This window comes from Phocoena phocoena, chromosome 10 (assembly GCF_963924675.1).
Source record: "Phocoena phocoena chromosome 10, mPhoPho1.1, whole genome shotgun sequence".
Classification (NCBI taxonomy): domain Eukaryota; kingdom Metazoa; phylum Chordata; class Mammalia; order Artiodactyla; family Phocoenidae; genus Phocoena; species Phocoena phocoena.
The window spans coordinates 69073267-69092196 of record NC_089228.1 but is presented as its reverse complement, the minus strand read 5'-3'; the positions used below and the strand labels follow the sequence as shown (position 1 = coordinate 69092196).

The 18930-nt window shown below is 39.2% G+C and overlaps 1 protein-coding gene across 2 annotated transcripts in view; it reads left to right on the top strand.

Moving 5' to 3' along the window:
• BTBD9 (BTB domain containing 9) overlaps window positions 1-18930 on the top strand; it is a 405791-nt gene that overhangs the window by 57838 nt on the left and 329023 nt on the right. For both annotated transcript variants that reach the window (XM_065885106.1, XM_065885107.1), the window contains one exon: window positions 2530-2649. In XM_065885106.1, coding sequence (XP_065741178.1) covers window positions 2530-2649 — 120 coding nt within the window. The remainder of the gene's footprint in view (window positions 1-2529; window positions 2650-18930) is intronic.

Sequence of the window (18930 nt, the reverse complement as noted above, 5' to 3'; positions counted from 1 at the left end):
TCAAAACAAAAGAAATATGTGAAAAAAACCTGATGGGCTCCAGCCTAGGAACCCACCAGTTTCACAGTGGCTTCAAGATTCTGCCTTCCTTTCTAGCCACTCTGATGTTTTTACCCACTGAGTTCAGCCATGGCAGAAGTACCAGAGCAGTAGGATGACCAAGAACTGAACAGTCTCCCTCATTGCTGCTCGTCATTAACCTAAACCTGTACACCCAGTCTCTCTCTGGTGTACAGTCTCCTAGGCCCTACTCATGCCTCTTTGAGTCTGGGCATGAAGGGCTTAATAGTAAGGGTGATGAGACCCTGCAGATCTTGCTGTTTAGTTCATTTCTCTCGTTAGCACCACCGACCACCACCCTGGCCTTTCAGGCCATTTGAGCCAAGTGTGAGGGAAGCTTTATGAAGTGAGAGTCAGCATTTCCCATGTGTGTGGGTATTGGAGGTTATCTCCAGGTTATCTCATTCTTTTTAATTAAGAATATGTTTCCTGATATGTATCGTTGGATATAATATGATGTTTAGTTGGCAAAATGGAGCAAATTTCACATATTATGTACAAGAGTCTCTGATTAATAATAGTAGTAGGCACTGTTCTAGAAGGTTTATATATATTAACTCATTTAGTTAATAATGCAATTAGTATAAAAATAATAAAGAAAAGGTTAGTACATTTGAAACTGAAAGTACTTATCATCATTTCCAGGATGTTAAATATTTATAGGCCACTTTGTTTTATTTTTATTTATTTTACTTAATTAATTTTATTTATTTATTTTTGGCTGCGTTGGGTCTTCGTTGCCGCGCGCGGGCTTTCTCTAGTTGTGGCTACTCTTTGTCGTGGTGCGCTGGCTTCTCATTGTGGTGGCTTGTCTTGTTGTGGCGCATGGGCTCTAGGCACGTGGGCTTCCGTAGTTGTGGCTCACGGGCTCTAGAGCGCAGGCTCAGTAGTTGTGGCGCACGGGCTTCGTTGCTCTGCGGCATGTGGGATCTTCCCGGACCAGGCTTGAACCCGTGTCCCCTGCATTGGCAGGCAGATTTTAACCACTGCGCCACCAGGGAAGCCCCAGTTTGTTTTAGTATGTGTGTTTCATTCATGGGGGACTTAACTTTACCATGTACTAGTTCCTTTCTCACAGAAGTTATCATTCTAAGCAAAGGTGAAAAATTCAGAATCTTAAGCCAAAAAGATTCTCACATGTGTTGTAAAATTATATCCTGCATTGCTGATAAACCAGAGAGGTTCAATAAAAGGTTATAACCAGTTTGAGACTGAGCAGTAAAATGAATGGAAGTGAGGGGACAGCAGAAAATGAGGGGATGACACAAAATAAGCTGACCTTTTCTGGTCACAACTGTTGGTTGCAGGCTGACATTTATGGTCACCTAAATCTTCTGAGATTGTTCCTGTTGATATTACAGTACAAGTAATAACTGCATCTCAAATTTAAATTTGGCTTATGACAGGGGAATATAGATTTGTTCAGTATGGAACCAGGATGTAATGGTCCAGGGTAGCTGACCAGGGGAGGATGATAGGCTGTTTTCATTACTGCTAGATTATTAGCTGCCAAATTTTAAGTTGTACCGAAAAGGAATACATATGATCTCTTCACCCATGTCATTTATTTTTCTGCAGGCTGTATCTGTGTGTGGGATGGTAGGAGACTGGGAGGAAGCAGGAGATAAGCTGGCCTCTGTGAGGAACCATTCTGAGTTGGCTTCCCTCCTGAGACAGGAGGGCTGGGTGCTCAGGCCAGTGAAGGTAGCGGGAGAAGGCACACTTCTCTGTTTTCTGTCCTCTCTCTGTCATGGCTTTATTAACCTGTTAATACGGTATATGCAAGGCATCCTGGTCCTGTTATATCTTATATGCCTGATATGTGACAAGCACCGTGCTAGACCCCGGATATATGCAGATAAATATGGCATGGTCCGTGTTCTTAACCAGCTTGAGACCTTATAAGGCAGACAGACATGCAAAGAGATAATTTCAATACATTGTGGCGAATGCTATGTTAGGGGGATCTATACACATTTCATCGTCATCAGAATTTGGTCATTATGCAGAAACTGTAATTCATGAATACTGTATTTTTTGTACCTTTTAACATTTTATTAAAATATAACTTCGGGGGTCTTCCCTGGTGACGCACTGGTTAAGAATCCTCCTGCCAATGCAGGGGACATGGGTTCGTGCCCTGGTCTGGGAAGATCCTACATGGTGCAGAACAACTAAGCCTGTGTCACAACTACTGAGCCTGCACTCTAGAGCCCGCGAGCCACAGCTACTGAAGCCCGCATGCCTAGAGCCCATGCTCCACAACAAGAGAATCCACCACAATGAGAAGCCCGCGCACCGCAAAGAAGAGTAGCTCCCGCTCGCCACAACTAGAGAAAGCCCAAGCACAGCAATGAAGACCCAACGCAGCCAAAAAAAAAAAAAAAAAAAAAGCTGCTAAAAAAATATAGCTTTGTATTGTTATTTTAATAGGATACTTTTTTCTGCCTTTTTCCTTTTGATTCATAGGTCTTATTCGTACTTCATTGAAGTCTCAATGGATGAACTTGATTGGATCAGAGTGATTGATCATTCGCAATATCTGTGTCGTTCTTGGCAAAAGCTGTATTTTCCAGCCCGTGTCTGCAGGTTAGTTCTCATGGCTTATAAATGGTTTTGATATTTGTTTAAAGAGATCTGGATGTTGAGAAACAGATTTCATTTTTCTGTCTCATAGAGGAAAAGTTTTCCAGGAGGATATCAGTTACTAAATGCGACCCAACTAAAAAACTTAGGGATACTATGGAAAATTAAGCATCTTAATATTTAGAGTGTACTGTGGAACTGTTTTGTACCATATTTATGTAAAGGCATGTAAATGAATAAGAAGGGATGACACACTGAGAAGTGGAAATGCTTTTTAAATTCCATGCTATACCTTGAAAGCAGAGTTATTGTTAGGGGGTGTGTTCTTTTCACAAAAACCATGAGAGATATTTCTGGAGGCTTCCCTGGCAGTCCTCAGGGCCAGGAGGAGATTTTTGGATGCCATGGTGCATGTTCTTTTTCTAGGTCAGTGGATATCAGTGGAGTTTGAAAGAGCAGGTGTTTCTAGTGGGGTTGGGTTTGGGGCAAGGGAGGCTGAGCTGGTGGGGCTCCAGGCTCACACCTTCCCTTCAGCCAGAGCACCTTAACTTTTATTGTCATTATGTATTTTAGCTCCATGTAAGTTTGTTTTTTAAAAAGTACTGATAAGCTATTCTAACATTTCATATTCTTACTTTAGATGTAAGCCATCTTTTAAGCTTTCTTTCTGAAATTCTGCAAAACCAGTATGAATAATGAATTTGGGAGTTGGGAAAGGTGGTTAAAGGCCCCTGAAATTCTGTTGTGTTTTTTCTATTGTGATTTTCCCCTTGGAAATTTCCCTCAGATATTCTTTACCCTAAACTCAAAGAGATTGAAGGCAGAAAGTGATTGGTACGTTTAATTAGGTGTGTCAAGAAGGGATATGCTGGGTGTAAGCCAGGGAGCACGTGGAGCTAGCCCCTTACCCACTCAGCTCCATACCCGTACTCGTGACCCCAGCTGACATCCCTGTGTGGCTGAGTTGGAGCAGATGGGGATGCCCCACAGCACTTCTCTCTCGGTCAGAAGGCACCCTTATATTTATTAAACGCATGATCTGACAGCATCAGGCTGAATTCTTACTTCTACCACAGGAACTCCACAAAACCTTTCAGCCTCTGGTACAGTAAAGAATGTCGCCTACATTTTTTTTTATTATGGGTATGACTGGACACAATATTGTTACCCAAGGATACTCTTGTGTGGAAATGAAGAAAATCAATTTCATTTCCCCAAAGAGGGACTAAAGTGTCTCAGGTCTAGCAGTTGCTCTTTTATCAGAGGAGTTTTGAATGGATTAAAATGAGAGGGACAAGAAATTGAGTGAAGATTCTGTATCTCAGAACTGCCTAGGGATACTTTGAGAGTGACAGAGGGGCCCCGAGGTAGAGGAGGGGATTGAGTCTGCATCGACTGACATTATTATGGCTGTATCAGATTAAAAAATAAGCAGCATAACAACCGAAGTGTCTGACGTGGACCAAAGGACTGTGTGTTTGTATTTAATTTGAAACACTGGGAACACGACTCCCAGAACAAATCATCGTGACTGTAATACCAGCTATGATAGAGGCTGTGTGCTTTACCCACCTGAAAACTCCTACTCTGTGGAGGGAGACATGTACCCTCAGTCGTGATCTCTGGCTTTTAGAAAATATAATTCCTCTCATTTATTAATGGGTATTATTTATACTCCCTTTTCCTAATTTTGTCTCTCCTATGTGGCCTTGCCTTTGTTGATGTTGCTTTTATGTGTTGTAGAGCCTGGCTGTTTTCATGATTCTAGTTTTTGTCTTGGTATAGCCAGCTCCCATGCTGGTTGAGAAAAACTGAGCAAAGGTGATGTTAGAGACAGTGATAACAAGAAAAGGAAGGAGTCTTGATATGCATTTTAGTGAGAAAACATTTTAATATTTATAACCACTTTAACTTACTATGTTACTACATTCCTTCATAAACTCTGCCTTTTGTAATAGTTTGCAAGTATTTTAAAATGAACTTAAGAATAAGTCCCTATTGATTATCCAAGGATGTTTCATGCTTGGTGTTTCTTATCTTCACAATCATTTATTGACTTCCTAAACAATGTTCTAAATACACTTCTTTCAGGGACTTCACTGGGCACATATAAATTCTTTATTTCCTTAGCACGTAAGTGTTCACTTTGCATTGTGTTAGTTAATTTGCACATTTGTATGTCACCCTTGTTCTTCAGTGTCCTTTGCGTGTTTGTCTTGCCTCTCATACTAAAATTACAAGCTCTTGGAAGCAAGGAGTATGGATTCTAATCTTTCAGTATTCTTGTGCAGTTCTCAAGTTATGACCTTGTATGCAGTAGGTACTCTACAAATGTTAGCACAGGTTTGGGGTCAAGGCACTGACCAGGTAATGAAGAGAAACTGATTCAATATTAATATGTACATATATTCATTGGTGCTTTTTATCCAAGTATTTTTAAAATGTGTATCTGTACTGGTGGAGTGGTAAATGGTTCTGTACTCCTTGCAAAGTCTACTTTCTGTTTTTTCTTCAGGAAACTGAATTTCGAGGTTAATTCTGAAGGATGCAAGTGTTGTATATTGATGAAAGGTTTCATTTAATATATTCACTAAAGAAGAGATACTCTGTGAATTGTGAGATTACCCAGCCCTCTCTCTTGAGTCTAGGTTGAACTGCATGTAAATCAGCATCGGGTAGTAGGAAAATCATGGGCTGCAGAGTTAGAGCTCTTCTCAAATCCTGGTTTCATCTAATATTGGCATTGTGATCTTGGTAAAGTTGTGCCTCTCCAAGCCCTCATTTCTACACCAGTGAAATAGGAATAACAGCACCCTTCCTGGGGTCTGCTGTGGAGGGTTAGATGACAGAGCATATGTACAAGTACTGAGCACAACGCCTGGCCCAAAGTAGAGGCTCAGTAAATAGTTGTTTTTATTACCTTTTCTACTTTGTGAGACTCTGAACTGGTGTTTGGCCTTCAGAGAAAGAGAGCTATCCTGCCATTCTCTGTGGCCATGGTGGCTCTCAGTGGTGGCTCTCGGTATGAGGAAACTGTTCCTTATCTCAGAAGTGTGGTCCTTTCAGCACTTTTCCATATTGCCAGTACACACACATGCCTTCCATGGTTCTCTTTATCTTAGTAATCTTCCCATTTGTATATTTCCAACAGTTTTCATACATTTTGGTTTTGGTAAAGCATTTTTTAATTGTGGTAAAATATATATAACATAAAATTTGCCGTTTATATATCCTGTGGAAAGTAATTTAGTCAGCATTTCCCCTCACCGAGATAGTGGTGATAAGGATAATGTCAGGCTTCAAAGCTGGAGTGATGGTTACAACCACAACAGTGAATGGAGGGAAATGGTCTGCTCTTTCTTTCTGGATCCTTTTTAGGAATGCATTGTGGGTCAAGTGGGGACTGCTCAATGTAGCCAAAAGCTTAGACTAATAACAACCCCCTAGCCCCCAGCTGGAAATGAAGAAAAGTGATGTCAATTTTGGTACAGTTTTGCATATGATACTCAGAAGCATCTTATATCTTATCAGCTTTGCCTTTTTCAGGAAAAGGAAATTTCTGCTTTACCCATAAATTCCCCAACCTTCAAACTGTCTTCTTGGCTATCTAGTAAGCTCTCTTCAAGTCCTTCCACAGCTTTCTTAGTTGGTAGAGCCTAGGACTGAACAAAAAACACTAACAAGGGGTGGAACTATTGAGTGCCCTGGGATGCTTTAAATTTTTTTTCTGGCTTTTTCTCAACATGGTGCTGGTAATTTGGCAGCTGCAAAATGTTGCTGAAACATGAGAAGACTTGAAAACATGGATGTGAATGCGTACAGAGGTAGCCTGCATATGGCTGGTAGCTGGAATTACAAAAGTGAACTTGGTATAAAACCTGGGAGTTGAGGGAGAGGAATAGTGGGCCTAAAAGCACAGTCCTTAAGAATATAGCTATTGAGAGAGGGAAGGAAAGAGTAGGTGGCAGACAGGTTTACTGCAGGGGCTGGTCAGAGAGTTAGAGGAGAATCCGGGGGAGCACAGAGGCCAGAAAGGGTGTTGAGAAGGGTGCAACTTGATGGTTCAGAACATGGCACAGGATGGATGAACTCACTTAACATAAAACTGAGCTTCTTTCTTCCTTTCCTTTTGTTTTTAATTATCAAACTGGAAATGTCTTTTTGTGACATTTTAATTATAAAATTATGATGTAGTATACATTTTAAATATTGATAAAGCTTGCCCTCTGATACGGCTGTACTCAGTCTCTACCAATAGCACATAGAAATGCCCCTTCTCCAAACCCTCACCAATGCAGGCGTTGTCAGCATTTTGCCAATGTGACCTATGATCTGTAAGAAATTGTCTTACTTTAAGTTGGATTTTTTATCGTCTGTGAAGTATAGGGTATCTTATAATACTTGACGTTTGTTATTTCTCATTTATAAAAAGCCTATTTTTGTCTTTTGCATATTTTTCTTCTGGGGTGATTATCTTTTTGTTTTTGGCTTGTGAGAACTTTATGTTGGTATGTACACCTTGATACATATACATATATATATCATATATATGCGGTGTATATATACATGTAGACGTATATTTGTGTATGTATGATTATACTTTTGCCTATCATGTACTGTGCAATTTGTTATTAGTTTTTAGTGTTTTATTAGTACTTTTTACCATATAGAATTTTATGTTTAAGAAAATGTAGTCAAATCTGTCAGTCCTTTTTATGGTTTCTGGTGGTCTGATATCATGTTTAGAAAGGTGTTCCTCACTCCAACGTTACAGAGTGTTATATTTTTATAAATTTTTTCTGCTACTTGTTATTTTTATCTTTGTATCTAAATATTTAATCTAGCCAGAATATTTTTCATGTATCTTTTCAGATTAGGGATAGTCAGTTGACCAAGACCATTTATTTAATAATCGTTCCTTACCATACTAGTATGAACAGCCATATTTATCATGTGCTAAATTCTAGTATATACTCCACTCTGTTCATTGATTTCTTTGACTGTTAATGAAAGTGTTTTAATCATTGTAGTTTTCCCTTCCCTCCTTTTTCTTCTTTTCTTAGAATGAGAGATTATTATGTGCCAAATGTGTCATGGACAAAAGGGTGCTGTAGAGCATCTGCGGGCCTGTCTTCTAGTCTCAGTGGTCACAGTAGAGGTCATAAATGATGAAAAAATCTCACTAGAACCGTTCTACTTTCACTTACAACAAGAAATTTAGGCATGCTTCACCAGCTAAGAAAATAGATTTTCTTCATTTATTCATCTGTTCATTCATCCATTACTAATTTCACAAATAAGCTCCTACTTTGTGCTATGCATTGTACTGGATACTGAGGCCATAACACTGAAGAAGACTGCCAAGATTTCTGCTCTCATAGAATTTGGGAGGAACAGATATAAACAATAAGAGCACAACAAGTAATTGTAAATGTTGTGAAAATGATACTGTGATAGTGACCCAGGGTCAAGAGGAGGAGAGTAGTTATTTAAAATAGGTGATAATGGGAAACCCGAGAGGGGAGCTGGGTGTTTTAAATTGAGATTAAGGAGGTGATATTCTCTAGTCATTGTTGTAGATATTTAGGCTTTCTTTGGTGTACATCGAATGTTATTCAAGAGTAACTGGTCTACTCTAGGAGGCCTCATTAAATGAATACTAAAACTGTACTGTTTTTTGGTTTAGGACACTTTTATTGCACTTTTAATCTCTTTTATTGCTACCATACATTCCAAGTCCCCTCTCATCCCGGCCATCAGTAGATGCAGCATAATTTTTTTACCCACTTTCATTAGATTATAGTACCTAACAGTGCTATTGATATACAAGACATAAAACAAATGAGAAAATAAACATTGCTATTTATGGAAGCATTCTTTCCCTACCATATTAACCTTGTACAAAAGCGTGTGTGTCTTCCACCTTTTCTCTTTTGTTCTCCCCCTGACCCCCTGGGCATTGATATATTTATTTACTTTTAAAGGTAGACAGTTTTACATGAATCAGTGGTTCACCAGGATGCTTTATAATCATAGCTAGAATTATGCTGAGCCTTTACTTTCTTTATATGATTGGTGTCTTCAGAAGTCAAGAAATGCCTTATTCAGTTGTAAAGGAAGAAGGAACAGTTTCACTTTTTAAAAGTAATCATTTTAGTTCACACTTAGTTTGAATTGTACCTCCACCTACAACTTTGATACCATAATTGAATTAGTATAGAGCAACCTGCAGACAGAACAGTCTCTTCTAAGAGTGCAAAGCAAAATGTAGCCACATGGTGTCACTAAATCGTAACAATTTTACTTGGGGCTAAAGAGAGATTAAAATTGCTTTTTTAAAAATAAACCCATATTTAAATATAAATTTTCTGAAGTCTGTGATTTGTGAAATAGCATGTAAAACTATTTGTACTATTTAAGTCCTTCTACTCATGTGGAGCATTAATTATGCCTGAAGTCCACAGAGGTACATTCAGGTGCTAGCCAGCCTTTGACTCATAGTCTGCCAAGTATAGTGGGCTTCTGTAGTAGAGCTATTCAGTTTTATACAAATAAGTTCTTTTTTTCTCTTAATTTTTTTTATCAAGTAAGTTCTTTTTTTTATCTTTCTTTGGAATTTTGAAATAAATAGAGGAGTAACCCAAAGGAGAGAGATCCATTAAATATTTATAAGGAATAAGGGAGCAGAAGAAAGGAGGAGTGAGGAAAAGAGAGTGAGGGTTACAGGACCTCAGAGGAGAGACAGAGAGAGAACAGTCTAACATTTATTGAGTATCTATTGTGGGCCAGACGCACATTGCTCCCTTGTATGATTCTCATGATAGCTCTAGGAGAGAAACACCACTAACTACCTTCATTTTACAAATGAGGAAACTGAGCCTCAGAGAAGTTAAATATGCAGGTCTGTGACTACACAGTTAACGTCACAATCCTATGTTGCCTCTGCAGACTGTGAGGTGAAGAAATAGCTCTGCTTAAGAGTAGGCGGAGACATGGAGCCCTGGAGAAGCTCTTGCCGCCTTTTTGGTGGGGACAGTTTCCAGGAATGCTGAAACAGAGGGCCTGGGGTGGCCACACTCTGCTCGTGCTGGCCATAGCCACCTGCATGACAAGGATACTGATGAGGGGGAGGAGGAGGATGAACAGTTGGGGAAGTTTTCTCTTTTAAAATGCCCCAAAGGGAGTGTAGCAATCCTTTATGTATGTTTTGTCAGTTTGTCAACAGAACTTTGACTTTTCCTGCCCCTTTATTCGCCATAAGATCATTTTAGACTTTATTATTACAGAGTGAACCTGGTGTTCTTAACTCCTGATTTGTTTTGCTTCAGCTATATTTATTTATTTTTTAATAAATTTATTTATTTTATTTATTTTTGGCTGCGTTGGGTCTTCATTGCTGCGTGCGGGTTTTTCTCTAGTTGCAGAGAGTGGGGGGCTACTCTTCATTGCGGTGCGTGGGCTTCTCATTGTGGTGGCTTCTGTGGTTGCGGAGCACGGGCTCTAGGTGCACAGGCTTCAGTGGATGCAGCTTGCGGGCTCTAGAGTACAGGCTCAGTAGTTGTGGCGCATGGGCTTAGTTGTTCTGCGGCATGTGTGATCTTCCTGGACCAGGGCTCAAAACCCGTGTCCCCTGCATTGGCAGACGGATTCTTAACCACTGTGCCACCAGCTGTATTTAGAAACAAGTTTCATATATTATGGAATTTCTCTTCACAAGATCTCTTTACATCTTGAACTGCTTTTTTTTTTTTTTAGTTGAGGAATTTCCTATTTATTATTTTCACTTAGGATCCTCTTATTAGACCAAAAATATTTTTCACTGTGTTTTTTTGTGTGTGTGGTACGTGGGCCTCTCACTGTTGTGGCCTCTCCCGTTACGGAGCACAGGCTCTGGAGGCGCAGGCTCAGTGGCCATGGCTCACGGGCGCAGCTGCTCCGCGGCATGTGGGATCTTCCCGGACCGGGGCACGAACCCGTGTCCCCTGCATCGGCAGGCGGACTCTCAACCACTGCGCCACCAGGGCAGCCCTCCACTGTGTTTTATATTCCGTAAGACTTTTGAGACATGGCTGTTTGTACTTAAGTTTTTCAGCTGAATCTAGACTTTTTGTTTTTGTTTCATTTTTGTTTAAAGGATAATAACATGTTGAGCTTCTTTTGTGTGTAGTGGAGGACTTGAAACATGAGAAAATAGAACAGGGTTGTCCTTTTTCTTTGTATTTTATTTTATAATTTTAGAATATAAATTAGTATCTCTTAATAAGTGTGAGATGATGTTAATAACACCAATGACCTGTTATTACTACCACAAACAGCCGTTGTATGTTTTTCATTCTGGAAGGGCAAGAGCTATGTATGGTAGTGGTACAGTTGCTTCCCAAGCAGTCAGGTTCAGGATTAAGTTGAGATAGTACCCCGCTAGTTGATCATCAAACATCTTTTTTTTCCTGCTTTCCCTCTCCTCAATTCTACTCTATTACTTATAAGACTTATTCATTCATACATTTATTCAACAAACAGGTATTTATTGAATACCTGTTATATTGCAGGCACTTAGTTTAGGTGCCACCATAAAAGGGTGGACAAGACACAGTTGCTGCTCTTAAGAATTTCATGATATAATAGTGACAACTTTCTAAAGATCGATAAAGTAAGATATGATCAGTGCAATAATAGAGATATTTATATTTATATAATATATATATATATATGGTATGCTGGAGCATAGTTATGGGTGATCCTACTGAAGAAAGAATTTGGACAAAGGGACCAAGGGATTGAGCAGGAAAAAATAAGGGGAAAAGGATGCTCTTTGTTCTCTTGCCAAAGGCAGAGTATGCAGTGGACTTGGTCAAATCTAAATTCTTCACCCAAAACTCCCCATCATTGGGCCCTTCTGCTTCTTTAGCTTCATCTTTGGTTCTTATTAGAAATTCCCTGCTTGGTCTCAGCAGTCAAAATCATCTATTTAACAGGAATTCCCTGGCTGTCCAGTGGTTAGGACTCCACGCCTTCACTACCGAGGATCTGGGTTCAATCCCTGGTTGGGGAACTAAGATCCCACAAGCTATGTGGCGTGGCCAAAAAAACCAAAAATTCCCTATTTGCCATCTACCTGCTCATGCCTTCTACCTATGTCCCTAAGCTCAGAGAAAGTATGTGACTGACAATTCTCTCTTCATGTGACCCTGAATAACTGTTTCAGATATCTGGGACTTGGTTTCATTTAAAGTTTTTTTTAAACTTCTTTCAACAAGACTAGAGGAGTCCCTGTGAAGAACCATGAATTAGGTTAATTTTCACAAGTAATATTCAGAGAATTGTAAAAATACCCAAGAAGTGAAGGAAAAAAAAATCCCTCTGCTGGAGCCAGGATTTGAGCCAGTGTGTCTTTTGCTTAGAAAAATAATGCATTTTTGTAGGTACTTCGTTGTTGGGTACATGCTGTCTGTAAGGAAGTTAACATGGTTGTGTCAGTTTTCCAATTCGAGATCTCCTTTTGGAATCTCTTTTGGCACTGTGGCTCTCCCAGCACTTACTTATGGAACTTAGGAAATCCTGACCCAGGAAGCCAGACACTGAACTATTGGGCATGGGACTGTGGGTCTGTCAAGTAGAAAGCAAGGAAGACAAACCCATCTGGGACTTCAGGGTCCTTCATATGACCCAGGGGCCTCCAGCATAGGAAACAGAGGCAAAGGTGAACTATAGAAGTGGGAGCAGAAAGCCAGTAATTAATGGAAATGGTGGGGAAGAGCTTCCAGGACCTCCATCCCAGCTTCGGGACTGAATGAGGAAATAATATCAGATGAGTGAAGCTTCACTAACTTTTCTTTTTGGAAGGTCAAGAAGGACTGCTACATATTAGAGGTAAAAACAAATAAACAAACTTGGACACAGATTTATTTGTGAATTACATAGTCATTTTCCGGGGGCTTTCCTGGCGGCACAGTGGTTGAGAGTCCGCCTGCCGATGCAGGGGACGTGGGTTCGTGCCCCGGTCCGGGAAGATCCCACATGCCGCAGAGAGGCTGCGCCCGTGAGCCATGGCCGCTTAGCCTGCGCGTCCAGAGCCTGTGCTCTGCAACGGGAGAGGCCACAACAGTGAGAGGCCCGCGTACTGCCAAAAAAAAAAAAACAAAAAAAACCTGCTACATAGTCATTTTCCAATCCTGTTTACTTTGGAACGGGTAATCTAAAGAAGATACTGGTTAAGTAGTTAATAATTCTCTCAGTGGAGAGTTAGGACTACGTATATATATTTTAAATTAATTAAATAATTAATTTTGTGCTGCGTTGGGTGTTTGTTGCTGCACGCGGGCTTTCTTTAGTTGCAGCGAACGTGGGCTACTCTTTGTTGTGGTGTGTGGGCTTCTGATTGTGGTGGCTTCTCTTGTGGAGCACGGGCTCTAGGTGTGCAGGCTTCGGTAGTTGTGGCACGCAGGCTCAGTAGTTGTGGCTTAGTTTCTCCGCAGTATGTAAGGTCTTCCTGGACCAGGGCTTGAACCCATATCCCCTGCCTTGGCAGGCGGATTCTTAACCACTGCACCACCAGGGAAGCCCCCTAGGCCTACATATATTTAAATTTCACCCCACACTGCCTAGCATTTATTGCTCTGACCTTTCATAACATTTATAGCTTGAATCATCCAATTTAGCCATTAATTACATAATATATCTTGTATATCTTGTAATTATTTTGTGGTTCCTGGACCTCACTGTATATTCCTTTGATAGTAGTTGTTCATCAGATATCTTGTTGAATCCCTTTATGCCTCTAACATTCTTGAATGCAGGTGGTTGGATAATAATCATTTTTTTTTCTGGAAAAATCCTTTTAACACTGCTGTTTTTTCCAGTGTTAAAAGGAGGTACTAAGAAATGAGACTATTTTATTCTTTCCATAGAAAATATGCTTAAAGAGAACTGTATGTACAAGTCTCATGGTTAATGCAATCATCAGAGCTTTCTCAGTCATCATTATAAATGGTACAGGTTCTCTAGATCAGGATGCTTTCTGTGGATACAAGGTTAGCTCAAGAGACAGTGGACCAGAAGTGAAACCAGATTGCTTGTCAGCTGCCAGCAATTCTGGGCAGAGTGCCAGACTTGGTTCACCTTTAAAAATTCATCACCCAGTATGAAAATAGAGGACTCCATCCCTGCAGGGAATGGTGGTAGCATGAACACTGGGACTTCCTTTGGCCCAGAGTACTTTTATTGATGCTAGGAAAGGTGGGGGAACTGATCAGTGTGGACCAGCAGCTTTGACTTCATTTAAGAGCTGTAATATTTTCTCTAGTAACCTTACTTCATTATGTTTCAAATTATAATTTCATAAGTTAATAATTGTACTTCCAAATAATGTGGGTCGTGTATACACATGAATATGTTTTCCCTGATAGGAAGGTTTAATTTCTAATAGTCATAGAAATTCTGTGCACATTATGAAGCTATTAGGATGTAACAGCTGTTTTAGTTCATTTCACCCTGCAAAAGAAATGTGATGCAGGCTAAAATGATCAGTAATTATGTATTTTGAAAGCTAAACCTCCAGTTATAGAAAGAGCTAATTTACACATTAGATACTGATAAAACTACAGTAAGCTATGAGTTTCAAAGTTAGTGTTATCTCCTACCTAAGACTATGAAAGAGAATTTGTACCAAAAGACAATCTTTTCCTCTTTGAAATGCTCTTTTGCATTGCCTGTTGTAATTTTGAGGTTGGAAATCAACAGTAATGAAGAACTGCTTGATATCTTTCTGAAGAAAAAAATTAGAGGGTTGTTAGAGGGAGTAGGATTTAGAAGGATTTCACTTTATTTCTGTGATCAGTGCCTACCATCTGCCTTCCATTTAATATTATAGAAGCATGCGTGCATTTCCCAGTTCTGAACAGATGATGTGCATGGTTTGTTGAGATATATGTATATTCTGGATGTGTGTGTGTATATATACCTACGGTGCTTAAAATCACAGTTGAAGTGTAAAACAGATAATGAGTCTCCATTTGGGGCTAATTTGCATATTCAGTTCTTGTACACAAAAGTCTACAATGACACTGATTTTCTTTTCTACTTTAGAATTGGCACTAACCAGCTGTCAACAAATATTTTGATTAAACACTTTTCTTTATTGGAGAATTTTGGGGCACATTCTTTGTATAAACATATTGTTTTCTTTGATTTCAAGGGACATATTTTCAGTATGATTCACAGATGCATCACACCGGTAAGCTGTCATGCATAAAAATATTTTTTTCTCTGTAAACTTCCTTTTTACCATTGATTTCTCTAGGGTGAAAATATGGCTCAGAACAGAATATTCCAACTCAGGATATTTGCCTGAAATAAAGGTGGTAAATAAATGTATAAGCCTGCTTTAAGTAAACCGAAAAATTTAAAGTTATAGATTCACAAACTGGACTTTTCCAAGAGATTTTTAAAGATGATTTAACAGTTCCTTTTATACATCTAAGATGTGATTGGACTACAGAGATATGTTAGAATTTTGGCATATATTCATCTAGTCTGTCTTCTCTGTGTAACCATACATAAACATGTTATTTATATAAATGATATCATGTAGTACATATAATTTTGAAACATTGCACATATGTATATTCATTGTGGCTGTCGTTCCATGTTGGTACACAAGTATCTGCTTTATCCTTTTTTAACAGTAGCACAGTATTCTAAATGTACTGTTGTTTACCTAACTGGTCCCCTATTGAGGGGACTATAAGGATGTTTCCGGTTTTACCTTTATAGGACAGTATAGTCTTTGCTCACATATCTGATTATCTCTTCACATAAGTAGAGTCAGAAGATACGACCATCTTAAAATGTGAAACATATTGGTAAATGCCACACAAAGCATTATACCAGGTTATTCCCACCAGCAGTTTATGATAGTACCTATTTCCCTACATCCTTGTCACCAATGGGTATTATCATTATTTTAAATTTTTTTGTCAAACTGATAAGTAAACCATAGTCTCTCATTTGTTTTATTGTGCAGATTTTTGATTATTTGTAGAGTTAAACAACTGTGCATCTGTTTGTTGATAAGCAGACATATTTTCATAGAAAAGATGAAATTTGAGTTGACCTGAAAGGATGGGTTGAGTTTTGATTGGGTAATTTTAGACGGCTTTTCCCATGAGGTCATCTGGGAAAGTGGTTCTCAACCAGGGGTGATTCTTCCCCCACCCCAGAAGACATTTGGCGATGTCTGGAGACATTTTTGGCAGTCACAATTAAGAGTGCTGCTGGCATCTAGTGGGTAAAGCCAAGAATGCTGCCAAACATCCTGCAATGCACAGGACAGCCTCCTACGACAAAGAATTATCCAGCTGAAAATGTCAGTAGCGCCAAAGGTGAGAAACCCTGATTTAGGAGAAGCTTGTAGTAATTCCATATGTGAAGAGGGCTCGAATTAGGTTGTTTTTGGTTAAAATAGAGAAAAAGAATCACTGAGAAAGACATTTCAAAGAAAAAAACAGTCAAATTTGATGCCTGATTGAATATGGAGGGGGAAAAAAAGAAACTGAGTCAGAGAGCTTCAACGTTTAGAACCTAGGTGGCTGGGAAGTGGGATGACATTGGTGGAGAGAAGTTGTGAGGGAACCAGTTTGAGCTAGGTGCAGAGTTGTCACTTTTATATAGTGAGATTTTTATTTTACACTTGGTGCCAGGATTGTTTTGGATTTTGAATTAAAAAATCGCTAACTAGTACCAAACATTTGGTTGCAAACAATTTCCTCTTTCTGAAATGTGCTTCTTTCATCTCTGCTATTGAAATCTGGTCCCTTTATTTAGTAAGCTAAAATGCCGTTTCCTCCAGGAAATCTTCCTTGATCTCTCCAAATGAAATAAAAGTATTTTTTTTTTATTATTATTCAACAAATACTTACCAAGTGACAGGCACTGTGCTAGGTACTGGAGCTGCAGTGGAGAGCTTTAAACACACATCCCCTCCCCTTATGGAATTTAAAGCTTAGTAGGAGAGTCAGATATTAAACAAAATAACTACAAGTAAAGGAAGAATCATAGGCTATGATAAATGCAAAGAAGGAAAAATACAAGTGAGCATTAGTGCCAAAGCAGAAGAATACAGCTTCAACTGGACAAGACAGGGGAGATCTTTTAGGGAAGTGACGTTTAAGTAGAGACCTAAGTGATGACTAGGAATTAATTAGGCAAAGGCACGAGGGGAAAGTGTTTGGAGCAGAGACAAATAGGAAACCCTTGAGGAGGGGAATAACTTGGTCTGAATAAGAAAGTGAAAAGAAGTTAGTATGGCTGGAGAGCAGTAGTGAGGTAGAGGGGGAGGTGGGTAATGACCAGGTTGTTTAGAACTGGAGGGCCACGTTAAAGAGGTTGTAGTTTATTGAAAGTGCAGTCCCTGGGAAGGGTGCTAAGCAAGGATGTGACATGATCTGACTTAAATTTGTTAAAGACCTTGTCTCCTTTGTGCGGAATGGTTGAGGTGGGTGATAAATGGGTTGAGGTTTGTAAATTTAAAAAGCTGGGACTTCCCTGTCAGTCCAGTGGTTAAGACTTCACCTTCAAATGCAGGGGGTGCGGGTTCTTTCCCTGGTCGGGAAGCTAAGATCCCACGTGCCTCGCACCCAAAAAACGAAAACATAAAACAGAAGCAATATTGTAACAAATTCAATAAAGACTTTTTTAAAAAAAAAAAAACTGTAAACTACCAAAATGCCCATGAAAAGGGGAATTCATTAAAATTAAAAATAATTAATTGTATCCATATGAATTAACCTAAAAGGATTTCCTTAAAAATTGTTAGATGAAAAACACATGATGCAGGTAATGCTTCTTTTGTCAACCAACTACCATATATACACATATATGTATATATATAATATAAACATTTAAATGGATTGGTATGAGTATAGAGAATGGTGTGGAAGGATGTACATCAAACTTTAATATTGATCATTCAAGAAAATGAAGATGGAGTAAGGAAAGTAGAAAGATATTCAATTTTTATTTATCTTTTGTTATATTTGCTGTAACATCATTTTTTTTTTAATTGAAAAGGGGTTGAACTTTTTAAAGAAGAGCTCTAGGAGGTGAGGAAATGTAGAAAGAAAAAATGAATAACTTAAGGAACTTTGCTGGGAAGGTGAATAAAGATACAGGAAGGAAGCTGGAAGCAGATGTGTTTTTAAGAATGAGAGGTACTAAAGCATGTTTAAATGCTGAATAAAAGGCTCCAGGAGAGAGAAATTGAAGAGGGAGAGAAAAAGATAGTCAGTGAAATGAGTCACCTTAATTTTGTGTGACAGGAAAGAAAGAGAAGACTACTCTGGTTTCATACTGCGAGTGCCGGTGTGATGGCTTCTGTTTTCTTTAGGATGAATGGAACAGAGTCATCAGCTGAGAGTGAGAGGGAAGGTGAAGGTCTGAGTAGAGTGGAGAAAAGTAGGAACTAGGTGGTTCAGACAGTGGGAGAATAAACTTTGTAGGGAAATTCTGTATCATGTGAGGTCAGGTTGACTGTCTTGAGATTGGTCAGCATGGTCTGCCAGTAGTGGTTCCATTTGCATTGTTGTGTGGTTTTCTCTGGTTCAGTTCAGTTTCTTAGGTTCAGAGAAGTAAATGGTTGAGGGGTGGGTGGGAGTTTGTCTAGTCCAGTGCATTAGAAGATGGGAGGGGCAAGAAAGTGGAGTATTTGCAAAGACCCAAAAGAAAAGTCTAGAGATAATTGCCCCTGGGACAATAATAATAATTGCCCACATCCAGGTACTGTTTTCAACTTTCTATTTTTGTCTTATAGTGACATCACTGCCTTGACCACCAGTGCCATTTTTAAATGTATGTAAAAACAGCTCTTTTGACATGACTATTAAGTATGAGCAAGATGTAGCTATTTTCTAGCTTTCTTGTAGCTCTTGAAAACGGATCCTGGGGCTTATCTTTAAATATAAAACTTATGTAAACCTGTGTGTGTGCCCAGAATCTGGACAGAAAGCAAACTAAGAAAAAGCAGTAGGTTTAATTGAAACTGAGAATATGGCCCAGATGGTGCCTATTGCCATCGCCCACATCGTACCTAGAAGGATGGTGCAATGTTTGCAAACTTTTCAATTGCTTGGTCAATTGAGAGATTATTTTGAACATTGTCATTGAACAGTACTCATTATTTGACCATTATCCCATTGGTTTTATCAGTTTGTTATTTATGTTGTCATCTTAGAGAAGACATGACCAATAGATATGACATCTTAGGAACAGATCTTAGGAATGTGTTTTATT